Below are 27,247 nucleotides of genomic sequence, written 5' to 3' on the forward strand. Positions count from 1 at the left end.
GGGAGCTCAGGTGTCACTCAGGCTTGGTGAGCTCATGGTGGGAAGGTCACAGGACTCCCAAGGCTTTGCCAACAGCTAAAGAAATCCTCTGCCCATCCCCCAAGGGTAACCCTGAAAAACATTTGGGGGACTCTCTGTAGGCTAGGCTAAGCAAAGAGGGATCCAGGATCCCCAGGCCTGGTCCGCCCATATTGTGTGACTCAGTTTGCACGAAGCTCTCTGGGGCTCAGGCCACCTGTTAAAATACAGGTATCACTGGCTTCCTGTTCACCTCGCCAAGGTGTCATGTACACAGGCTCATGTTTAGGAGGGAACTCTAGAGTGTTTGCAACAGTAACTGCCTAACGACCCTGCATGGTTGAAATGCAGTGTTTATCCCAAAGCTTCAGATCAGCCAATTGCTTTCCTGTGTCCTCCAAAACACTCTCAATAAACCCCCTGCCTTGGTGTCTTGGTTTTTCCCCCTTTCGGTCCTGCTCCCTGGCTACTGTACTGCGCAGGTGGTGAGATGTGATAGCCACAGAGGTGTGGGCAAGCCCCACAGGCCCATTAATTCAGGAGACAAACGTCGAGAGAGAATACCTAAAGGAAGGAACCCTGTAACAGTCAGGACTCTGCACTCACTGGCTGTGTGACTAAGCAAGTCACTTGCTCTCTGGTCCTGTTTCCTCATTCTTAAACTGAGGGACATCATCTCTAAGCTCATTTGTAGCTGAAGATTCTGGGATCTATCACTGAAAGAACCAGGTCTATTTCAAGAGTTAATTGAGCAGTTGTTTAGCAGAGAAGAGTCTCTTCTATTGACTTTCCAGGGCTGCGTCAAGGTGGAAGGAAGCAGAGGTGGGAAGCCCTGAGCCTTTGCTGAGCCATGGACTAGGAATTCGACCTCACAAGGGGCTGCCACCAGGATGTGAACAATAGGACCAGCGTTCTTAGGTCCTCCCCACCTCAGGAACACAACACAAGGCTAACACTGCTGTTTTTTTCAGGCTTGACCAACACTTTTGATGTGCTATTAAGTCCTAATGGAAGGCAATCGTGTGTGTGTGTGTGTGTGTGTGTGTGTGTGTGTGTGTGTGTCCATAGATCTACCAAGACGCCTCCAGATCTGCAGACCTGTACATCCGACTCCCTACTGGTCACCTTGACCTGGATGTCCTCATGCACACCAGGCTCAACATGTCCTCAAGTGAACTCTTAGCCACACCATTGACTTGGGGCCATATTGGGAAGGCCTTCAACTTTCATGAGCTCCATTTGGGATGTGTCATTTATAACCAAACTCCACGGGTGGACATTGCCTCTGTCCTTAGAATGAGGTGTTTCAACTTGGTTGCTTATTGGAACCATCTGGGACATTTTTGGAAAATGCAGATTTCCAGGCCTTGCGCAAAACTCCGTGAATCAGAATCCCACAAATTTTAACTATTTTTTTTCAATTCTGAATCCCATTAGTGATATCAGTGAAAATCAATTGTGCTAATTAACAAGTCATAAATTCCACCACTAAAAATTCATTTCTCATACTCATTATACTTAGTAGGGAAAGACCAGGGATTGATTTTGAGGGAACAAATGCCTTGGCCCTTATTACCAACCAGAAAACACATCTACTGGCTCAGTCCTCTCCACCATTTGATTAAAATTTGGCAACTCTGGGAAGCACTATCCATGTAATGCCTCCAGATGGAATCTTCCCTTCATTCTGCCTCTCTGGGCATCAGGTGCCTGGTTGAATAGTATTAATTTGTTCTCACAATTCTGTCCTTTTGGAGAAACTCTCAAATCACTTTCTCTCTCTCTCTCTATTTCTTCCCCACCCCACACTCCAAATTGGAAGCTCAGGAGCAGGGAAAGGAAGGCCAGGGCAGCCAGGACAGAGACTGAAAGGTGCTGATGTCCATGTTGGCCCACACCAGCTCCCAGGGGGCTCAAATTCTGCCCCTTGGCCTGGGGAAGGCCCCGAGTTTCCTGCCTAAGACTTAGTTCTCCTGACGAGAATCTGTCATTTTGGAGCCTTAATGTGTTGCTGGTCACCTTTCTATACTTTCAATAGCTTTTCCCTTTGAACAAACAAAATACAGTTATGCTTACCTTGTGGAGGGGGTAAGGCAATTGTAAATGGTAGGTCATTGCCAAATTACTTTAAAATTAGCATGATAATGTAATTAGACATGCATGTGCTGGAATACACCACCCCCTCCCTCAGTTACCTACACTGTTCCCCACTCTCAATCTCCTTTTGACCAATGCCAGGGCAGGAGGCTCAGCCAGTCATTGCAACTAGAACACGAACTTCACTCAACATTATTGGAAATACACTATGGACCATTTTATGTAGGGCATAAAACTTTAAAAATTCCCACCAAATTTATCTTACTCCTATGAGCATAAAGACAAGGATATTCATTGTATCATCATCATAACTGGAAGCCACTCTCATTTCCAACATGAGGCTAATTAACTTAAAAATTTCTAATGTTTTATTAAAATGTCAAGTATGAATTTCACAATCTAAAAGAGATTTGGATGTCCTTTGTCACTTAGGTTTATACTACCACGGGGCTTTTGATTTGTCCTCTTTTACTTCCCTGTGTGAGGATGGGGGAACAGAACTTGGCTTTCCTTTGCCTTTATGGGCTTATTGTTTAAAACTGCTATTTTTCTCCTCTTATAAATATTAGGAGAAAGAAGCCATTATTTTTACATTTTTATTACACACATTTTGAATTTGCTATTAACTCACACTACCTGTCCTTTCTCCATCCTGTCATATATAAGGAGCACTGCATTTGCTTACCAAGCAGCATTTCTAACATGCAGGCAGCGAGCGGCACTGTGATTATTAGAAACCATAACTTTATGAAACTACCTATTAATAAGTGGAGGGGGCAGATGTGGACACTGCCCTTTCATTCCAGTATGCTGTAGCCACATTTTGCTGATAACCTAAATTCCTGACATTTATTTGTTTTAATCTTCTCACTTTAATTTCTTTAAAATTTTCTCAGAAGCCACTTTTAGAAATGTGTGCTTTTATCACTTTTATTACCCATGTCCATATTCATTTCCAGTGTATTCCACTGTCTAGGATATGTGCCAACTTTGATAAAAGTTCCTACTGGGCCATACTGTTTGAGGTAGTGATTCATTTTTCTTTTGGTACCAAAGTAGTTTGGTACATAGTGATATCTTTTGACAAATATTATTCCTACCCCCTGCAGGTATGGGGGTGTTCTTCTGGTATATTATCTTTCTTTGGATAATTATTTCTTATCTACACTTTTAAAAAAATTAGTCTTTTACTACACAATACATAATGGTGCAAAAATTTCAACAGTACTGAAATAAAGTAAAAAGAGGCTGCTACTCCAACCATCAATCTATACACTAAACGTAACCATTGTGAATCACTTACTTAGTATCTTATATTTCCAAAGCATATACAAACACACAGACCCTTGCGGACATAATTAACCCTCTTTTTATTAAAAAATAAAACTGGTTCATGCAATACATACTGTTCTGCTATTTGCATTATTTGTTTTCTCTACAGATGACATGTTTTAAAGTCAATTCACTTACTTTTACGGTGTTTCCCTGAAAATAAGACCTAGCCAGACAATGAGCTCTAATGCGTCTTTTGGAGCAAAAATTAATATAAGACCCGATCTTATTTTACTATAAGACCGGGTCTTATATAATTAATAAAATACAATAAAATAAAATAAATAAAACAAATGTAGTACGTGGTCTTATTTTACTATAAGATTATATAGTAAAATAAGATTATATAGTAAAAATAAGTAAAAATTTTATAAGTAAAAATAAGATTATATAGTAAAATAAGACCGTGTCTTATATTAATTTTTGCTCCAAAAGACACATTAGAGCTAACTGTACGGCTAGGTCTTATTTTCGGAGAAACATGGTTATTTTTTAAACCAGTTATCTATCAATCACATAATTTAAAAATTAAATAGTCTTTAAAATTTATGTTAAACAGCAGCCCTTTGCCCCACTTGTACCTATTCCCCATTCTTCAATTCCTTCCATTCTTTTCAGTACCTTTTGACACTTATCTTTATATTTCTAAAAATTGTTTCTAGTACCATCTTGATTTATCAAGACATGCCAGATGAGTATTTGGCTCTCTTAACCTTCCAACCAACCACTGTAGTTGTTAGCACCCTGTCTGGATAAGCACCATGATTGTCATGTTTCCATTATTATAATTAAGTAGATACTTTTAACTGCAGAGCCACGTAGTATATTCTGATTCTCTTCTTACTAAACATTTTTCTCCAGAATATTCACATTTGTCGAATCTATACATAAGCTTACAATTCTAACTTTTTCCCAGGTGACCTTCCTCCTGGAGGACTCCGTCTCTGGCTCCACTCTGGACAGTGCTTTCCTGAGACTCCTTTTCACCTCTCTCTTATGTTGGATCTCCTGTTTTCTGTACCCCATGTCTTCCTGATTTTCGGTCTATACTCCTATTCAGATGAACCAAATCCTCCGGTAGTACCCTTGAGAAAGGACGCACAGGAAGAGAATTTTGAGAGACCGCATATCCAAAAAAATGTCTGTTCTCCCCCACTTGATTGACAGTTTGACTGTCAGGTTGGAAATCATTTTTCTTCAGAGTTCTGAAGGTATTACGCTCTTCTCTTTGGTATCTAAGAAATTTTGCTATTGAGAAGGCTGATGCTGTTCTTTATATATTAACTGATCTGAAATTGCATGGTAATATGCAGTGGTGGTCTCTTAAGCATGTGGAGAAAGGGTCCGGACCTGGGCATCTAATTGCTCTTGGTACAGACTTTTACCCAACCCCCACCCTTTTAACCCCACACCGATTCGGTCTTACCAGTATAACCATTTCCTCTATTTCCTGAGTCTTTCTGGGATTCCGTTGTGCAAATTAGCTTGCTTCTCATTAGTAGCCCCAGGTATAGGCATGTAACTCTCAGCTGCCGCCATTTTGCTAAGTCAGTTAGCACTCCTCCACCTTTTTAATCTTCCAAAATTTTGTGAACATTTCTTGTACAATCTCTTTGTCCTTAATAGAGCTTAAAAAAAATTCCTGTCATTTAGAGGAAATTTGAGAAGGCACAAAGATAAACCCATGTCTAACTCACTGTATTTAACAGGAAGTCGTTCACAGTATTTAATGAAAGCCTCATTAATAATTTGTTATTACCATATTTCAGTCTTAAGTTTTGCATTACTATTATCCCTCTACTACTCATCTTTACCATTAAGGCTTTGCATAGTTTTAAATGTTGCTTTTGATATAAACTTAACTTGGAATTGTACTAGGATATTGGCATTATTTAATTTTCCTTTTCTTTTTGTATAACTGCTAAATTTTTGTATATTTGCTAAATATCTATATCTAACTGAATCTTGGTTTGGCCAAGCCATGTATACAGACATTCATCTATATATACATATATAGATACATATATGTAAATATCTATCTGTATGTTTCTATATCTACAGAGGGTGCCAAAAAAATGTATATACATTTTAAAAAAGGAAAACTGTTAAAATTGTAGTAATATATACTAATAACAAAAGATGAATACAAGTCACATTTAACTTCTGCAATTACAAGAGGTACTCAAAGTGGTTACCATCAGCATAATTTTAATACTTTTTTCCTTTCTTAAAATGTGTATACAGGGGCTGGCCCGGTGGCTCGGGTGGTTGGAGCTCCATGCTCCTGACTCTGAAGGCTGCCGGTTCGATTCCCACATGGGCCAGTGGGCTCTCAACCACAAGGTTGCCAGTTCAATTCCTCAAATCCCGCAAGGAATGGTGGGCTCTGCCCCCTGCAACTAGAATTGAACACGGCACCTTGAGCTGAACTGCCTCCCAGATGGCTCAGTTGGTTGGAATGCGTCCTCTCAACCACAAGGTTGCTGGTTCAACTCCCGCAAGGAATGGTGAGCTGTGCCCCCTGCAACTAGAAAACGGAACTGGACCTGGAACTAAGCTGCGCCCTCCACAACTAAGAATGAAAGGACAACTTGAAGCTGAACAGCACCCTCCACAACTAAGATTGAAAGGACAACAACTTGACTTGGAAAAAAGTCCTGGAAGTACACACTGTTCCCCAATAAAGTCCTGTTCCCCTTTCCCAATTAAAAAAAAAAAATGTGCCACAAATCATGGATCATGAACAATGCATTTACATGAAATTTTCCTTCAACTTCTGTCAAACAAAAACATTATTGTGTGTCCTCATCTACCTTATTTACCTGATCTGGTACTGTGCGACTTCTGGCTCTTCCCCAAAGTCAAAATGATTCAGGACATCGAGGCAGCCACAAGAGTGCAACTAAAGATACTCACTGCTTCAGAAAGTGGCAAGAATGATGGGATAAGTGTGTTTGAAGTGTGGGGGAGTATTTTGATGGGGATTAATGGCAATGTGCCTTCTACTGTAATAATTTTTTTTAAACATTCACTGTAGTTTTTGATCAACCTCGTAAACAAAATTATTTCCATCACAAAATTCCTTTAAGAGTTTAAAGTATTTTGATGGGGATTAATGGCAATGTGCCTTCTACTGTAATAATTTTTTTTAAACATTCACTGTAGTTTTTGATCAACCTCGTAAACAAAATTATTTCCATCACAAAATTCCTTTAAGAGTTTAAAAGGAACAATTGTGCTATGAAATGAATTTTTCAAAATCAACCCAAGTCAAGATATTTCTAGTTAAATATACATACAACCAAGTGAATACCTATATATTTTAGAGAAGATAATAAAATATTTTTCTGAATTCACCTTTGAAAACATAGGTAACAATGACCTTCTCAAATTAACTCAGCTAGCAGAAAAAAAATCTAACGCATTTTACGTTTAGCATAAGGTTAATTTGGGAAAGAAGGCTTTTGATTTTTAAATGCCAAATGGAAAGCTATTTTATTTCATGAGCCAAGAGATGATACAGCTCAATGGCATGAAATGTATATTTATACAGATTACTTTTGCTTCTAACAATTTTATCTTTCAAAAAGTAAAATTAAAAAAAAATCGTATCTCATTTCAGCATCGTATTTTTTTAAAACCCAATATTTTGGCACAAGGCAAATTTACACAAACATTTCAAAACATAATATGCTATGTATTATTTTCTCAAAGGTACTAATATGCATGAATCACTTTGTTAAAAATAAGAGAAATCATATGAAAATCAGCACAATACTTCATTTATTTATTGTATAAGTTTGGCAAACAGCACAAAAATCCAGCAACATTTTAAACATGTAAAAAAGTCAAATGCTGAACAGTATGGAGAATTTTTTTTTTACATAATTAGTAATAATGAGCACATGTAAGATTATGCAAAGCTAGCAAAATGAGGGCGCTTGGCATCTGAACATATACCACAAAAACACACACCAAAAAACAATATAACTTATCTTTACAAAAATTACAGCCAAGCAACAGAAAAGAAGGATGTTAATAATGAAGATACTAACACATATGTTCACTACATATATCTTATACATTGAAATACTACATCTTGTACCCTGAAATGCCATGTGTAGCGAGCCAAGCGGACTAAATTTAGGCTCAATACTGAGGTTAAAAATTATTTGGGAAGAATTTAATGCTTATATGTAACATACTCAATTAAAACTTTCCATATAGCAATTCCTAGATCATAACAATGTACTCTATTATGCATCTGAGAAGTTGAGTTTTCTTTGTTGGCAGTATAAAATTTCTGACCAGTATCAAAATTCTGGTAAAACACAAATTGAAGGCATTTTCTAGTGTATGCAAACGTTACAGGGGGCATCAATGAATGTGGGAGAAAATCTTAGATTTCACACTAAGTTTCTGCTGAGCTTTGTCAAACCAAACAGCTCAACAATAAGGCAAGAAAAATAACCCCCTATGATAGATTAGTGGGTCTTACCAAGTAAAGATAGGAATTCAATCTTAGGAAAAAACTTCCTACACAAACAGATCTGAAAGAGCTGGCATTGAGATGAACATCTAGAAATCACCTAACATCTTGACATTCAGTTATTGGTTCAGAAGCCCGACAAACAAGCTGTTGGTATATTTTATCAAACCTAAGTTTTTGGAATCAGCACCAGTCCCCAAAACCTCAAATTATAGTATTTCATCTTCATTAAAATACATCCTTTTGTGCTATATTAACACAACTACAATCAAATTAAAGAAAGCTAAATTTACTCAACTTACGTATTTTTGTGTATACTGGGTAGCAATTTAAATTTTTGTTTGTTTGTTTACTTGTGCTTCTGTTTTGGGGCACTTTGATTGAAGAGAAATTCATTTCACAAGATTACATCTTGCTAAAGCATTCCTTAGCATTGGTCCAAACTTGAATTCCCTTAAAAAAAAAAAAAAAGGAGGTTTAAAATGTGATTTTGGAAGGGTCCTGAAAGCTGAAGTGTTTGTCTTGCTAGTATACTAAGTTTTATGTTGGTATCTTCTACATACATCAGCTACATGACGATTTACTCTGACAATAAACCATATCACAACCTCATTTTCCCAAAACAATCTTTAAGCTATTTTTCAGTCAAAGTAGCCATCACCGTTAGCAATGGTATTTGACTGCCCTGACCAAGAACATCACATAATCAAAGTAATGGTGTATGTATTTTCAATACGAGTGATAAGTGGGACACACAAATTTGGAACTTTAGATGAGTGGAGACTCAACTGGAGACTCAAACTGCTATTGTGGTTATGATATTTCTTTCAAAATTAAGTGGAAATATTGGGAAATATTCTAGAAGGGGAAAAAATGGGCTTTAAAAATGAAAATGATAAATAATTTGGTCCAAATGGAAGAAATTAGTTTTGAAGAAATTTGTAAGCACTTTTGTATATTCTTATATCTTCACTGAAATCAAAACCTACCTTTTTGCACATGCTGATCTGCATGACTGCATAGCTTATAAGGGCCTCCTTTAAGTCATGATTCTTTTGTTCTTTGAAGCGTTCAATATCGGCCCAAGCATTTTTCACAAATTCTCTGAAATAAAAGATATAGTCATTATTATTAATATTTAAATTAAGTAAACTATATTTTATAAATTGAAATAACCAGTTCTCATTTAAGTTGGTTTTTCTTTATCTATATAGAGGAAAAAGCTATTGATTGTATAAGATCTATTTTTCTTCCTAAAAACGACAGGAGAAAAAGCAGTCCAATATTCTTCTATATTTTTGATAATCTATATTTTTGCCACAAAAATTTCAGTTTCAAATTATTCCTATAAAACAGATGTAGATGGTTCCTTGAACCAGCTCACAAGCCTAACAGATGCCACGTGAAGTTGCCTTTCTGGGGTCACTGGAAAATAGATGCTCTTTTTGACAAGATGGATGGATTATGCATCATATTCATCATGTACTTGCTTTAAATGACAACTAGAGTTTTAAAAATTCCGACAGGCATTTGTCTTTTTAACTCTCTTCATTAAAGATTACTTTGACTTATTTGATGCCAACAGTTCTGAAAATTAACAAAACCACCTCCAAACCAATGATACACACTTTGTCTGCCTTGGTCTACTCACTGTCAGATGAAAACAATAAGGAGAATGAAACAGTGATGGCAGATCTTTGAGAATTGAATTTCTAGAAATATTTATGGAATAATTGCATGCCATGCCCTGTACAAGGTGTTGGGGCATAAAGATGAAAAAGACACAGTCACTAACTTTGAAGGGCTTGTAATTCAGCCAGGGACACTCACACAGAGCAACTAACCACCCAGTACAAAAGTGCCACGCTGCACTGGCACGAACAAAGTGCTACGATAGCCTGCATGGATAAGAGAAGGCTTCACAAAGGAAGTAACACAGAGCTAGGCACTGAAGAATGATCAGGTTTTCGTTAAATGACAGAAAAGAAAGAGCAGGGAATGTGCAAAGGATAGAAATCATGAAAAGCGCAGGAAAATAATATTATGAATCTGAAACCTTCTTCTTCCTTTTTTCCTCCACACTAAAACAACTGTTTTTATAACATGATTTTTGACAAGTCAAATTTCTTAGGAATTCCATCACTGCATTTTAGAACAGGCTATACTCAGGGATGCCAATGAAGCCGGGAATTGTTATAAAGCAATGATCTGCCATGTAGTCTACATGTCTAGCTTTGTTAAACATCTCAGCATTTTTACCTGCCTTCCAAATTTTTAGACTTCAGCTGTTGTTCCCCTTCACTTATTTGTTCTTCAAGCACTTTTATTCTGGCTTCTCGCTGCTCTGGAGTTTCTTGACCAAAGAGCTTGGTAGTCATTCCCTTCAAAGAAAATGTTCTCACAGTCTAAAAGGAAATACAAACAGATGAATGGATAAACAAAATGTGATGTGTACATACAATGATATATTGTTCAGTCATAAAAAGAAAGGAAATTCTCACACATGCTACAATATGGATGAACCTTGACATCATGCTAAGAAAAAATAAGCCAGTCACGAAAAGACAAATGATTCTGCTTATAGGAGGTATCTAGAGTAGTCAAATTCACAGACAGAAGGTAGGATGGTGGTTGCCAGGGGTTGGGGGAAGAGGGAAATTGATAGTTGACATTTAATGGGTATAGTTTCAATTTGCAAGATGAAAAGAGTTCTGGAGGTTGGCTCCACAATAATGTAAATGTACTGAGGGAGCAGGGACAGTAGAAGACAGTAAAGGGGCTCAAACACATGGTGATGGACGAAGAACTAACTCTGGGTGGTGAACACATAATGCAGTGTATAGATGATTATAGAATTGTACACTTGAAACCTATGTAGTTTTGTTGATCACTGTCACTCCAATAAATTTTAATTGAAAAACTTACTTACGTACTTACTACTACTGAACTGTACACTTAAAAATGGTTAAAATGGGGGCCGGCCCGGCCCGGTGGCTCAGGCGGTTAGAGCGCCGTGCGTGCTCCTAACTCCGAAGGCTGCCGGTTCGATTCCCACATTGGCCAGTGGGCTCTCAACCACAAGGCTGCCAGTTCGATTCCTTGAGTCCGGCAAGGGATGGTGGGCTGTGCCCCCTGCAACTAAGATTGAACACGGCACCTTGAGCTGAGCTGCCTCCCGGATGGCTCACTTGGTTGGAATGCGTCCTCTCAACCACAAGGTTGCCAGTTCAATTCCTCGACTCCCGCCAGGGATGGTGGGTTGCGTCCCCTGCAACTAACAACGGCAACTGGACCTGGAGCTGAGCTGCTCCCTCCACAACTAAGACTGAAAGGACAACAACTTGAAGCTGAAAGGCACCCTCCACAACTAAGATTGAAAGAACAACAACTTGACTTGGAAAAAAGGCCTGGAAGTACACACTGTTCCCCAATAAAGTCCTGTTCCCCTTCCCCAATAAAAAAAAAAAAAATCTTTTAAAAAAATGGTTAAAATTATAAATTTTATGTTATGTATATTTTACCACGATTAAAATTTTTTAGAAAAAGGAAACAGAAAACTTTTGCCATTTTCTCCCTAGCTCAAACAGAAGGAAGATAAGCTTTACAACCAAAGTGCTAATACTTAAGATTGCTAACACTGGAATAACATGGAATAGTCAAAAAGGGTAAAATTCTAACTGAACTTTTTTTTCTCTTATTTTTTAATTTTTGTTTTTTTTTAAGTTTCAGGTGTACAAAGCAACGTAATGGTCAGACATTTACACCCCTCACAAAGTGATAACCCCCCTAATCTACCACCCCTCTGACATCATATATAGCTATTACAGTACCACTGACTATATTCTGTATCCTGTACTTTATATCCTGTGAATATCTATATATTATATAATTATAGTTGACATTCAATATTATTCTACTTGAGCTTCAGGTGTACAGTGCAGTGGTCAGGCATCTACAGAGTCTATGAAGTGCTCCCCCTGATAAGTCCGGTGCCCATCTGGCACCTTACATGATCTTTACAACATAGTGTATTTCATATCCCCGCGACTATTTTGTGACTACCAATTTATACTTTCTAATCCCTTCACCTTATCCCCTATACTCACCTCACTCCCATCTAGCAACCATCAGTTTTTTCCTCTATATCTCTGAGACTGTTTCTGTTAACTTTGCTCATTTATTCTGTTCTTTAGATTCCACATATTAAGTGAGATCATATGGTATTTGTCTTTCTCAGTCTGACTTATTTCACTTAGCATAATGTTCTCTAGGTCCATCCATGTTGTTGCAAATGGTAAGATTTCATTCTTTTTTATGGCCGAGTAATACTCCACTGAATAAATACCACAGTTTCTTAATCCAGTCATCTACCAATGGGCAGTTCGGTTGTTTCGAAATCTTGGCTATTGTGAATAGCACTGCAATAAACATAAGGGTGCATATATTTTCTCGAATTAGTGTTTTGGATTTCTCTGGCTAAATACCAGGAGTAGAACTGCTGTGTCATCTAACTGAACTTCTTAATTGAATGGAAAACTTAGGAAAGTGGTCATATTTTTAAAAATTATTCTGTAACATATAAAATATATAAAATTCAACAGGCAAAATGAAAATAAACCAAACTAAGGAAACATATTTCAAATCTGCATAACTACACTGAAACTTGGGTATCTTTAATAAAACAGAATGCCTAAGGCCAAGCCTCAAGCTTTACTCCTCTAACATTTCTTCACTCTCTGGAGTTTCTGGATACACTTTGCTCTTCACATGTAGGAACGGAGAACCAAGCTCCTTGAAAATGGCCTGGGAATTCCCCGAGTTTTAAAAATAAATTAGGCCTAGTGTATAGCTGTTTCATGGTCAAAGGTCATTTCCCACATATATTTATGACTTTTCACACATGTAGCAAGTAGGTAACCTGCAAGCACTTTCATAACTAAAGTATTTGTTAACTATGAAGTGACATAAATGGTAACATTGTCACTGCTTCATTACTTCCAGATTGTGTGCTCTCTCTGAGACAGCTAAGTTATTCCAATGAAATAGTTGGACAGTAGAAAGCTGATTATAAAAATGATCTAAGTCTAGTATAATAAGATAGGAATTTTCTTCACAAGTACTCACTGTAAGCATTCAAGAATAAAGTACACAAAACACTCCTTATTAAGAGCAACAATAATTCTAACTGGGTACAGTTTTTCAAAGAAAACTAAAATTTCTATAATATACCTTGTAAAATTAAACCTGACAAAGGCTATTACTTCAATCCCAAAGAATAATGTTTTCACTTGGACTTAATCAGAAATGAGATGACACTTATTACACAGAGCAGTATTAAACTGTTTTACAATACCACCAATACAATGTTTTAATAGCTTACTAGCTTACATCTTTTTATACCAAGACCACAACTCAAAGAATCATAAAGTTGCCCATAAATTATTCTCCTGTGAAAGCTACAGGCACCGAGTATTAGAACCACAGCTCACTCCACATGAGACTTGATACAATACCAGAGACCTAAATGGGAAAATACTTACCCCAGTTGCCAGTTCCTCACACTGCTGCTTCTTGGATGCTAAATCCTGAGCAGCCATCTCCAAGTCATACTGCATGAGTTCATGTTTCCTACACACAGCACTAGGGATAAAAAAAAGTGCTGCATTTAATTTTTGTGGCTTCTCTTTTAGCATGTTAGTATTTTTTTCCACAGATAAAGTGGAGGCATCACAATGTCTTGCTAGTGTCAAAACTTGTGTAACCAGAATTTTCAAGTTTATATGTAGTAGCCCAACATTAAAAATTAAATCTAGCAGAACTTAAGCATACAAACTTGACATATATGTACAACAAAAAAGGTTGTTTTCTAGATACTCGCAAGTTTTTTTCCAGTAAATATACCATTATCCCATCATAAAAAAATATTTTGTATAACATAGGAACTAATGCTATATTCTCACATAGCAACTGAGTATTTGTTTAAAAAGCTATCTCAAAGTTTTCTTCTTTATTTAGAAATGTCTATTCGTTTTTATTATCATGAAAATCCATGCTCACTGTAAAAAAAAAAAGATTCTGATATACAAATGCACAAAGAAAAAAAAGTTTCAAGATTGCTCTTTTCCCCAATGCCAATACCCAGACACAATCCATGTTAACAGATGGTGTATATCTTTCTCGACTTTAGCCAAGCATTTATAACATATATACACATATCTATAAGCCCCAGTGATTCCACATCTTTTCTTACTTAACTATAGACCACGAACATGTTTCCATATCAATACATGTTAATCTGTTCTATAATTTTTAAAAGCTTCAGAAAATTCCACTGTACTTAGAACTTTCTTTTCCTTGGTAACTGGAAAATACGCTGGTGAAACTTTTTACTACTCCAAGTTCTACAAGGAAAAAGACTCACAATGTGATGTTTTCATACCAGTCACTGAACAGCTAAAGGAATATTGCTCCACTGTTTCACTAACAGAATTTTTAAACTGCTTTTAAAAATGACAGGAAAATGACCAAAAGTGGCTACAACCAAAAGCTACCTATTATAGGAAAATGATTCATTTTTCTAAAACGGATGGAAGAAATACAGTGCCTTCTCAATTAAATATGACTATCTACCAGAGAGTTCTATTTGGCTCTGTAGGCGATACCATAAAAACAGGAGACAAAGTCCCAATATTAATAAGTTTTTACAACCTTACTGAAGACAGAAGATACGCAGGTGTGGAAAAAAATTAAAGAATAAAAATGGCAATACACAACCTAGCAGATAGTGCTACACATAAGAGCAATCTGTTCTTTCTTTCAATCTTCAAACTGAAAAAAGTAGAAAGAACATAGAGACAGACCTGATGCCCAAGACTGACAGGTTTTATCAATGTTATGTTTCAAGAACAGGGACTGTGTTAAATTTCTATGCCTACCACCCTGCAACACAGAGGAATACAAAGAGACCTCATTCAATATCTGGGGGAATGAATTCATCTAAAAATCAACTTACTATCTCTATTTTAGAATAGAGATAGAGAGAATGGAGATCAGCCACAGGCTGCATCTGGAACACTTATTATACTAACCGTAGTGCTTCTGCATAAAAAAGATACTCCTTTAACTGATCTGCGTAGTGTTCTTCATCTTCCAAAATATCATCAATAGAAGATGCATACCTGTTTAAAAGAAAACACGGCAGAAGTAACTTATCAGGACATAAAGCACTAATGTTCTAAAGAAGAGCTGTCCAAGTATGGTCCACAGACGACTTACCATCAGTGACAAAAGTAAAGTACCGAAACTGAGAAGAACTATTTAGAACATTTATAGCAATTTTAATTACTATGACAATTGAATTTTACCAAAATGTTTAGATCAGGAGTGGCTTGGAAATAAAATAAAAAGGTCCTGCTTACAAGTAGCTTAAGAAGCACTAAAACACTAATTTTTTTATTCAAAGACATTATAAAAGGGCTACAAAATCAGTAGAAAGAATAAAGAGTTTAATATAACTGGTGCACAAGTGTTCCTGGTAGCAACCACATACAGTTATGTCAAAAAGCTACCAAAGGAAAAATCAAGCAAATAAAGATTACAGAAAATTTTAGAAGCCTCATTTTATTCTAATTCTCAATAGCAACCTATGCTTTAATTCAGACAAGTTCTTCATTGTCAGGCCATTCTCATTCCTGGACCTGAGTCTTTCCTTGCACAGAAATGTGATGGCACTCCACACTGGTTCTCCAAATCCTACAAGCACATATCTCAACACCTCTAGGAAATACTCCTAGATTACTTTAGTCCTTATTCATTATTTCACTTCTGACTTCTTAGCAACAATTTAGAACTTAAATTTTATCAAAGTAATGTCTTGAATATAGTTTTATTTCTCTGATCACATTATAAATACTATTAGGACATGGGCTATGTCATTTACTACTTCTGTATAGTATAATGGTCATGTTTTTCTCAAATTAATTCTGATTCCTTAGCACAGGAATAAAAGAAATATATACTTTATGTCTCCAGGCCTGTTTTACGTAGGCAAGTAAATAAAGTTTACTTAAATTCTAAAAATAAGCAAACTTAAGGTTCATTGAAAAGAGATGTGTTTATAGGATTTATAAAAGTAGGCAAAGAACACATTCTGGATTCATAAATTTACATTTGTAGAGTGTGGAATTTCTTCTATGTGACTGAAAAATGTCTTAAGAATCATTGTTTTAAATAGGAAAAACTGCCTTTAGTCACCAATCCATGATTCTGGATGAGTTAATGTTAAGGAAACAAAAAAGAACCACAGGGATGGTGGTTTGAAAATAGGAGGGATAAATGGCACATCCTTAGGTGGAAAAGTCTAAGTGGTAAAGAAATTTTGCTATCAGCACTAAGATTAATTTTATTTAACACTTTAAATAAAGGGATAATCCTAAATTCCTACAAATACTGCAAATGTTAAGTCAACGCAGGGAAACTTAACAAACTGGTTGAAAAGTAGCCAATTAGCTTGATTAAGGTCCAAAGAAAAATAATACTTAGATAAAATAATTTTTTTTTTTTATTTTGAGTTGTAGTTCTTCATATATTGTGGTTGGAAATGTTTACTCCCAGTCTTTTTAACAATTTTTAAATGTACAGGTCAGTGGCATTAAATACATTCACTGTTGTGCAACCACCACCACCATCCATCTCCAGAACTTTTCCATCTTCCCCAAAAGAAACTATCCACTGAACAGTAACTCTAACATTCCTTCCTCCCCCGAGAGGAGCTTTCGATAGGCAAAATTTTGATGAAGAACAATTTACTATTAAATTTTTTTTTTCTTTTCAGGTCCTCTTTAAGAAATTTTTGCTTACTCAAAGGTTGCAACAGTATTTTCCTATGTTTTCTACTAAAAGCTGTAATTTTAACTTTTAGGCTTATGTAAAAGATCCAAATTGAATTAGTTTTTATGTAAGGTATGACTCAAAGTTCATTTTTCCCCCCACATAGATAACCAGTTATTTCCAGAACTATTTCTTGAAATGGATATAAATGTGGGTCTATTTTTGGACTCTACTGATCCTATATCCTGCATCTTTGTTAAATTCAGCAGTTAGTTCTATAATGTTTTTAGTTGATTCTTTATGATTTTCTGAGTAAAAAATCCCATTAACTACAAATAAAGACAGTTTTGCTTCTTCCTTTCTAAGATTTATGCCTTTCATTTGGTATTCTTGTTTCATTGCACAACTAGGACCTCTGGTACAATGTTTACAAAAAGTAGTGAGAGCAGATAATCTTGCCTTGTTCCTCATCTAAGGAGAAAAGAGTCAGTATATCACTATTAAGTACAATATTAGCTGTAAATTTTACACTGAGGAAATTCCTTTTATTCAGTTTGATGAGAAGTTTTACTGTGAATAAATGTTGAAATGCTTTTTCTACATGTACTGAAATGAACATACAGATTTTCTTCATTATTCTGATATGTGAATTAGACTGATTGGTTTTTGAATGTTAAATTAACCTCGCATTCTTGAGATAAACTTAAGTCAGATCTGTATACACGAAATATAACATAACTGCCAGCGAACTTGATAAACAGAAGAGTCACTAGCACTTCACCACTGAACTTCACCTCGGGTTTTACCTTAAATGTTCTAGGTACTTACACATCCATGTGATGACCAGCACTCTGCAGGCCATCCCCCATTTCTTTTTCTATGGCACTCCACTCACTAGGAACAAAAAGATAAAACCCAAAACATCATGAATTAGATACAGAATATTAAATGGAATCTTTTACAAGATTTTCTTTTAGCTAGCTTTTATATATGTGTAGTATATGTACTTGAATTTATCTTGTGATGTAAATATGTAAATATGTTGCTTTCCCCTTAAGTTTAACAACTAAATGTAAGTGAAGGCTTTAAAATGTTAGTTCAAAAGTTGATACCTACTGCTATTAAGTGCAGAGTAGGTATCATACAAAATAGCTTCTGCGTACAGACAACTTTCCCAGCAAGAATGCCTGTTTAAATCAATTGTGGAGCTTTTAGAAACTATGGATGCTGCCCTGCTGTTGATCTACTTAATCAGAATCTCCAGGGTAGAGCTGAGGTATGTATAGTTTTACACGGTCCACAGATGATTCTGATGAGCACAACTGATTACATGCCACTCACTATATAACAGCTAACAGAAAAAGACGATTGTACAGAAAAAGGTGCACAGTGAAATTTCAATAATTTGCACAAAAGTTTCATGAGAAAGTTTACTAGAAACCACAAATCATTTTGTCATTTCTGTGAAATGCTTCAAATAAAAATTCCTTTTTATGGGAAGTTATATATGTAGGTTATAGCAAACCGGAAAAAGAAATCTATGTAATATATTGATTTAATGATTTCATATCCACTTTTTTATGACTTAAGTGAAGTTGTTTTAATCCACTTGTTTATGACAAAGACAAAAGAGTAGTTTAGAATTTGTTTTGATATAAGAAAGTTGTTTCAGGATGTCATTTTCTCATCGGATGCTGTTAATAAGCACCTCAGCAGCTCAGCTCCTAAGGGGTCCCACCGGGGGCTTATCAGTAAGAATGTGTGGAGAAGCAACTATGGCAAGTAGACATTTAGACCATGAAAACTGAGAGTCCCCGAGGACTATCTGAGTTTCAGTTTGGGCAAAGCAACTTTTTGCTAACAAACAAAACAAACAAAAACAACAGTCCAAAGTCCGTTGGGGCATTAGCTCCTGCTGTGTTAGGGTTACTCTCTTATGGGCAGTGGGCTCAGTGGCTCCATCAAGGAAGTCAGCCTATTTGCAAACACCATATTCTTTGTTCCCTAACAACATGCTCTAGCAACAGGGACTTTTAATTTTGTGATGGCAGCTAGAAATCAGCTCTTGGTTGGTAACCACTCATATAAAAAGGTATACCTCATATTAAATTTGGTCTTTATTCCTTCATCTCTCCTTGCCTAGAACTATAGTATGATTAATCTGTCATTTGTTTAAAGTTTGTTATTTCTTTATTTGGCTTGGTAAGAAATATGCTTTATTGGCTATTATCCTGTATGCAAATGGCTTCTGAAATTATTCCCACAGCTAATCTGAATGGATCTTAATAGCATTTGATAAAAGACTATGGACCTTTTCCCTAAGGGAGCAAAAATCACAAACAAAATTTTGCATATAATTTCAGAGACTTCAGACTCAAAGTCCATCCTTGCCTCTTGGATTAAGAACTATGAACTACAAAACCACCAAGGTCCCTCCTGCTCTAGTATTTTACAATTCTATTAAAGAAAGGAAAAGATTCCAAGAATGCCCAAGCGGCAAGATTTTGGACAGGACTGAAAAATATTATTACAACAAAAACACAGATTTAGAGCTAAATTTAGTCACCCAATCTGGTGTTCATCAGGGACAGAGGCACAAGAGGGAAAGTCTCCAGCCCCACGCAGGTCTGTGGTAGTAGGTTTTGTTTATACTTCTGTATAAAATTTCATTTAAACAAAGTTCTATGCTAAGAAAGGGTTTGGAAATCACTTCCCTCACTTAACCCCACAATTGAATAATGACAAGAAAAACAATTCTGAGATAGCCTGTATTAAATTACAGCAGGCTGGAAGGTGGAAGGAAGAGACAAGAGAGACCAATCAGTTAACAATTGCAGGCCAAAACCAACAAAAGACTGCTTACATTCCTGAACGTATGTTGACACTTTGAATTAACTTCCAGGTGGCTATTTCCTTTTGCTTACACATGAACTTTCTAGACTGTAACCCACAACTAATCCACAAGAGCGAACAGTTCTTCCTTACACACTATGCACCTATCCCGGACTAGCCCCACTTCACCTTCTCCCACCCCCTTTACCTACGGCCAGTGTAAATTTTCTTCCCCAGACTTAATGTATAAAAGAGTCCTGTCAGCTCCAGGACAGCGGCTCTTCTCACCTAGCCCCGCTACTGGTGGCTAGTCTGCGTGCCCCGGGGCCTGATCCTTTTTATGGCTAGTGTATGCCTCAATAAAACCTTTCTTTCAGAAAACCTTGCCTCTGTGAAGGTTTTTGTTTAACAAATACTTAAAATCAGGCTCAGAGATCTAATATGGTTTATTCAAGCAGCTGACCAGAGAGAGCTTAGAATTAACCGCCAATACTGTTCTAATCCCAACCTACAACACTTCTGCTTTTTTGGTATTCTTATTCAAAAGAACTCTTTACTTCCACTCACCATGTATATAACCAAAAAATATAGAACCATTACACAAAGTATTTCCTGTGTCTTTGAACTCTGAGGTACTCGAGTTTTGTGTATCCCTGATCAGGTACACATGACTTTTTAAAAAAAAATTTGCTTGTGTATTTTTCTGGAATCCCTTGAAAGATATTATATCAATCAAACTGCTCTTGTCCTTGTCCTGTGAATTACCACCGCCCTCCCCTTTGAAGTCCCAGGCTCCTGTCCCATTCCTTAGCTCAGGATGGCAGACAAGCTTTAAATGCCCCACTTGCCCTTGAGTCTCCTATCTTTGGGGCTCCCTTTAAGCAAGAAATCAATTTTTTCCTCCTGTTAATCTCTTATGCCAATGTAATTATTAGACCAGCCAAAGAACCTAAAAGGAAAGAAAAGCTTTTCTGCCCTACAGCCTAATTTTCCTAAAAGGATAAAGAACTCCTGCAAATCAACTAAGAAATCAGACTACCACCTCATTAGGAAAAAAAGACAAAAGATATACACAGACAACTTATGAAATAGGGAAAAAAAATGGCTGCTAGTCATTAAGGAAAAAAGTTTGACTTCATTCATAATTAAGAGGAATGCAAATTATAACTACAGTAAGATACCATTTTGCACTATCAGTCTGGTAAACACAAAAGTTTGCTAACATTTGTTTAGGTGAGGATGTGAGGAAACAGATACTAATGCTTTGCTGGTAGAGTTGAACACCTTTATATAAGACAATTTGGCAGTATCTACCAAAACTACAAATGCAATTATCCTTAGACCCACTTGTAGAATTTTATCCTCCATACTTATACACGTGAAAAAACATGAACAAGAATATTTATTGCAGCACTGACTACAATAGCATAAGATCGGAAACAATTATCAAGAAGAAATTAGTTTAATAAATTATGATAATATGTTCAATAAAGCCCAATACAGTTATTTACTGATAAACTATATCTTGGAGATGAGTTTTTAAGTGAAAAAAGCAAAGTAAACCAAGTAAACATAGCAATGTATGCAACATGCTCCCTTTTCATCTTAAAAAAACAGAAAAAATGCATTGGTTTTGTATGTTCATATATTATACATTTATAATGCTACATTTTACTAGAAGGATACACAAGATACTGAAAAACTGATATTAGGTGTGCTAGAGGAAGAGACCTGGGGGTGGCAGATAGGAGAAAGCAGACTTTTCATTGTATAAGCTTCTGTTCCTATTGAATTTTATGCCATATGAATGTATTACCTACCCAAAAATGTAAAATGAGTCATTTTTAAATTAATTCAATCAGAAGGACTTATAATGGAACGTTAGTAAGGAGATTTTTTAAATAAAGATTTGGGTAACTTCTAAAATGCCACAACCAAAATAATGAACACACAAAAATTTACAAAAGGTTCACAAACAACCAAAATATGCAAGTATATATTCTAATTTATACTAAAATTACCCCAAGCCTGAAAAACCCACCTTGCAAAAGTCTTAAAAAATTACACAGACACAAAAAAAGAAAAATCACTATTTGTATAAGACAGTGATTTCCAATTAAATCTTCTCGGGCATTATGCCAAGAAAGTAAAAAGTACCACTCACTGCTTCAGAGCAGTTTGTTTCACTTTTATCCGATCAATACAGAGGGTGCCAAAAAAATGTATACACATTTTAAGAAAGGAAAAACTGTATTTAAATGTAATACTCAATATATACCAGTAACAAAAGATGAATACAAGTCGTGTTTGACTTCTGCAATTATAAGAGGTGCTCAGAGTGGTTACCATCAGTAACCCACCAGACATTTCTGATTATGGTGAAGTACCACTTGAGCAATGGTGACCAAAGTATCTACTTGTATCACTGCACATGCCATTGCAATTTCTTCACACAGTATCATGCGTCTCCAAGTTATCATGAACGCGTGCAATTGTTAGGCGTGTTGGAAGTTCTGTTGCATACTCACGCCTCCATTGTTGTACTTCCACAAAGTTCTCGAATTTCAAATACCACTTCAAAATCGTCTTGCGCTCTTCAAACGACAACGGTGTTTCCGCCATTTTCTCTCACTGTCTTGCCTGTCACATGGTGACACTAGCATTCATTTGATTAACGCCATCTTTTGAGTGAATGTCATACTACACATTGCTACCATAATTCAATTCAACTTTGAAAAGTAATACATAGGTAACAGCTCTTAAAATGGGTATACATTTTTTTGGCATCCCAACACCCCTGGTATATAGGACTTCCTCACTATTTTTTTTTTTTTTTAAGAAAGGCTTTAAAACAAAAAGTTTGAAAACTATTATAAGACATGATTTTTTAAAATAATCTACTTTTCCAGAGTCACAAATTTCCAAGAATAATAGTTCTTAGGCAAAAAGCTAATTAGAGCTAATTGTTTATTTTAAAAGTTTATATAATGCTTACCTGAAAACTCGCCCATAATTCCCATGCACTTTATATACACCATAGAGTCGATCTGCTACTCTCTGGAATAAATATTTAAAGACATTGTTATTAGATTAGTTATATAGAGATTACTTTTTAAAAAAAGATTTCATCCTCATTAAAAAAAAAAACACGCTTAGAACAATAAACTTGGAAAATATGGAAAAAACTTAAATCTCCTAAAGTCTTATCATGAGGGGAAAAAAATAGTGTCATCATATTTATGCACTTTCATACTTCTTTCTATAAACAGGTTTTAATTATTGTCTTTAAGTTTCCTATATCAAGAGTGATAATATTTTTATCCAGCAGGTTAATAATTTTACCCAGCAAGTTAACAGTTCAAATGCCGTATTTTGCCATGTATAATGCGCACTTTTTGGCCCAAATTTGTGAAGGAAAAATAAGGATGCACATTATACATGGGTGTCGCATCCGGCGCAACAAGGGCAGTGAGGGTGCGAGAAGGGGCGGTGTGGGTTAAGTTTTTAAGAAAGAAACAAACAGAGACTTAATGCAGTTAAATCTCTCAGAAGGCCAGGGGTCTCTCAGTCTCAGAGGACTGGAGGCCCGAATAAAGCCGATTGGAGGCTTTTATTGATAAGTATACAAGGGAGTAGCAGTGTTTTTGGCACGGTCTGTGAGACTCACTTATCACGTTATAGAAATATCCCAAGCCAATTATTTTAACCTTCAAACAGCCAAAACACAAGGTCCCATGATACCTTACCTAAGGTATGTATCTTCTCAATGTCAAGTCTCTCATATAGTAACAGCTCCGTAGAGATAACTGATCTTTGTTCTCCTCATTATTTCTCTAACAAACAGCTGCAAGGGAAACGCCAGAGCCGGCAACAGACTTTCCCAAGCAGGGGGAAGGGGAGGCAAGGCCCCTTCCCGTATTTGCCTAAGGCAGCTCATTGGGGGTCCCCACTCGGTTCCACCTGGCTTAGGTTGTATCTCTCGTGAGATATCTTACCCGTCTTTGGCTGCAAACCATCTTTTGGGGACCAGACAGAGAGACATAAGGTATAAACACAAGGATGGAACGGAGTCCCAGAAAGGCACAATCTCACAGACTCTTCTTTCCTTAAGGAAAGACACGGGGGGGACAGTTGGCTAGGCTGTTGTGCGACTACACATGGGTGACATTAATTCCTTATCTATATAAATGTTTTTAATTTTTTTATTTATGCTTATGACTTAAAAGCGTAACTCTAGAAATCAATAACGATATCCATATTGCAAAATAATACCCTGGAATATTGTAATCGGTTTTGTTGAACTTATGACGAACTTGCAACGGCAAAGAGTTCTTGGCCTTCTATGATGTGTAAATATTGTAAATTTGTTACCGGTACATAAAATTTCTTGTACCTTGTATTCCTGTGTTTCGCAATTATTTGTTACATAAAATTTCCATACCAAAATTATGTTAAAAAATAACTGCTAAAATTCCTTTATAACATAAAAAACAAGTACCTAAATGTAAACAACTAAAAATTTAAATTAAAACAAAAGATTTTTTTTTCCCCCTGAAAGTTTGGGCCAAAAACATGGGTGCGCATTATACACGGGAGTATAATGATACACGGCAAAATAGGGTGGTTGCATAAAATTCCACCTAATAGTGTACAGAATATGTAAACATTCCTTGTTGGGTATATACTTATCCCTAATTTTCTTCAGTATTATAAATAATGTAAAGAGCATCTCTGAGAGTAAGGCTTCTTCCAAATTTCAGATTGTTTCCTTATGATAATATCCTCAAAGTCGAATTTACCAGGGGAAAGAATACAGATGTTTTCAATTTTATTGATAGTTTTATAAATGTTTAACATACGCAACATACTTCTACACTACTTCATCAAGATAACTCCTTCTAACCAACAAACACATTCGATTTTTAGTAACAATTATAATTTAGATCACTGAGGTGAAATATGTACTGCCTAGCGATTCACACAAATTTTTAAAAAGACAAAACACATGTAGTAATCTGCTTCACTTTCCCCCAAAGTGTTATGGCCATGAACTGGAAGACCAAAAGTTAATGCCACATAAAACCCCAAAAAATAAAATAAAATAAAAAAATCCTGGTATATAGTTTCTAAATGTAAACCCTGAGTATAAATTACCTCCCTAATTCCTTACTCAAACATGAGTAATTTTAGGAATTAGGCCATAACCACATAACAAATCTTAACCCTTTCAATACTTCAATTTAAAGTGAACAAACCACCATTGTAATAATTTGTGGAGCAGGCCTAAGAATATCATAAAATGTTTTTCATCTCTCCTTGGCCTGCTCTGGAGAAACACATACCTGCTAAACTATGGGGTGGCACACTACAGGTTTGCAGCTTGTTTCTTTAAAGTCTTTTTTGGAACCCACTCATGTTAGCATTGTCTATGGCTGCTTTCATGGCACAGCTGAATAGATTCCACAGGGATCATATGGCCCAAGAAGCTGAGAATATTTACTATCTGGCCTTCAGAAAGCTTGCCATGCCCTGCACTAGACTCAACTTTCGGGACAAAGCTCATGGTCATTATTCTGCTTGAAACTTTTCAGAGTTGTCCCAGACCTCTAAACAAATTTCTATAGGATGTTATTTCACAATTATTTTTTGAGAGTCCAATAGAGTGTCAAAGGTGGTTTTTTAAAGTGGTTCTCTCATCAGGCAAGTTTGGGAAACACTGAGATAATGAAGTTTAACAGGTTTCTTTTCTGCAAGACAGATCTTTAACCCATCATATATCAATTATGACTGTTCAAGAGAGAGATATGGTTTGCATTTTACAGGACTGGCACTCCAAAGAATTTAAAGATGGAAAATGCTATTCTAGAACACTAACTTTCCTTGCACTTTTAAAGTAGAAACCTCCTCCTGAAAGCTGAGCATTTTATCATCCACTTAAGATATTAAGCATGGAAGAGAGGGAGAAAGCATGTTAAATAGCCATATAAGAACAAAAGCTGGAAGCAACAAAAGTACAAAATGCAGATCCAAAATAAATGTTCAAAAAAAAAGTTTGTGAATCCCAAGTACTTAAAAGTTTATATCTTTAAAGTATATCATTCCTGGCAGCTGATACAGAAGGAGCTTCTACCATAATAATTAGAGGTCTGTAATATATTTTGATCCATAAAGCACAAGGAAAAGAGGCAAAAGTTTTCATACTCCAAATAGGTGAGCAACCCCATGAGGAACTAGGCAACAGATCAGACATTCAGCAGTTATTATTGGACCAACAATGTTTCTGGTATAAACTCTTCATGGAAACAAACTGTTCTAACAACTAAAACATGGAGTGACTTGTATCTAGGTCATCAAGGCAGTGAGAAAGAAGATGAAGCAAAGAAAAACTATATACTATATACCAAAAATTATCATTTCTAGAGAAAAAGAAAGATAAAAATGACAGAGAAATAAAACATGAATTACTAAAACCTGAACCAGATTAATTCAATGGTCGTTAGTAATCAAGAATATTGGCGCCAGGAAAAAGAGGCTGTACTCAATGATTTAGTCTAGACTAAATTTCATGTTTGTTGACAAGTCTTTTTGAAAATTGATCACCTGACAATTGACGGGAGAATTGACACCTAGGAGATTCTATGACAGCAGAAGAAATTCGACAGATTCATCCTGACATCCTCTCCAGCTCTGAATCATTTGAATCTACAAGAATATCTTCTCTATCCTCACTAAGGTGATAGGTGCTTAAGTACTTAAAAAGACAAGTTTCTTTTTTCCAATTATAGTTGACATTCAATATTATGTAAGTTTCAGGTGTACAGCATAGTGATTAGACATTTATATAATTCATGAAGTGATTTCCCCCAATTAATCTAGTACTCACCTGGCACTAGAAATAGTTATTACAATAGTGTTGACTATATTCCCTACGCTGTATTTTACTTCCCTGTGACTATTCTGAAACTGCCAAGCTAGACTTATTAATCCCTTCATCTTTTCCACCCAGCCCCCAACTCCCCTCTCATCTGGCAACCACCAGTTTGTTCTCTGTATCTATGAGTCAGTTCTCCCTCAATCTGTTTTGTTCATTTATTTTGTTCTTTACAGATTCCACATATAAGTGAAATCATATCATATTTGTCTGACTTATTTCACTTAGCATAATATCCTCTAGGTCCATCCATACTGTTACAAATGATAAGATTTCACTTTTTTACGGCAAGTAATATTCCATTGTATGTATGCATCACTTCTTCATACAATCATTTATTGATAGGCATTTACGTTGCTTCCATATCTTGGTTATTATATATAGTGCTGCAGTAAACATAGAGATGCATGTATCTTTTCAAATTAGTGTCTTGGATTTCTTCGGATAAATACCCAGAAGTGGAATTGTTGGGTCATAAGGTAGTTCCGTTTTTTTATTTTTTAAGGAACCTCCATACTGTTTTCCTTCGTGGCTGCACCAATTTGTAATCCCATCAACGGTGCATAAGGGTTCCCTTTTTTCCACATCCTCCTCGCCAACACTTGTTTGTTGATTTTTTGATGATAGCCATTCTGACAAGTGTGAGGTGGTATCTCATTGTGGCTTTAACTTGCATTTCTCTGATGATTAGTGACACTGAGCATCTTTTCATGTCTACT

General features: G+C 36.1%; 1 protein-coding gene across 2 annotated transcripts in view; it reads right to left on the bottom strand.

The window, feature by feature from the left end:
- Positions 1-27,247, bottom strand: part of SNX4 (sorting nexin 4) — a 95,511-nt gene that overhangs the window by 33,333 nt on the left and 34,931 nt on the right. Inside the window, exons 8-16 of one of the 2 annotated variants that reach the window (XM_081076651.1) lie at positions 22,593-22,654; positions 17,594-17,659; positions 15,025-15,114; positions 13,477-13,576; positions 10,196-10,341; positions 8,926-9,040; positions 8,239-8,389; positions 4,874-5,075; positions 4,345-4,532 (exon numbers count right to left, since the gene is read on the bottom strand). In XM_081076651.1, the coding sequence (XP_080932777.1) occupies positions 8,342-8,389; positions 8,926-9,040; positions 10,196-10,341; positions 13,477-13,576; positions 15,025-15,114; positions 17,594-17,659; positions 22,593-22,654 (627 nt within the window). In that variant the 3' untranslated portion in view covers positions 4,345-4,532; positions 4,874-5,075; positions 8,239-8,341. Of the gene's footprint in view, positions 1-4,344; positions 4,533-4,873; positions 5,076-7,207; positions 8,390-8,925; positions 9,041-10,195; positions 10,342-13,476; positions 13,577-15,024; positions 15,115-17,593; positions 17,660-22,592; positions 22,655-27,247 lie in introns of those variants that run through there. The other variant, XM_081076650.1, reaches the window with a different exon arrangement.

This window comes from Rhinolophus hipposideros (assembly GCF_964194185.1).
Source record: "Rhinolophus hipposideros genome assembly, chromosome: 2".
Taxonomy (NCBI): Eukaryota; Metazoa; Chordata; class Mammalia; order Chiroptera; family Rhinolophidae; genus Rhinolophus; species Rhinolophus hipposideros.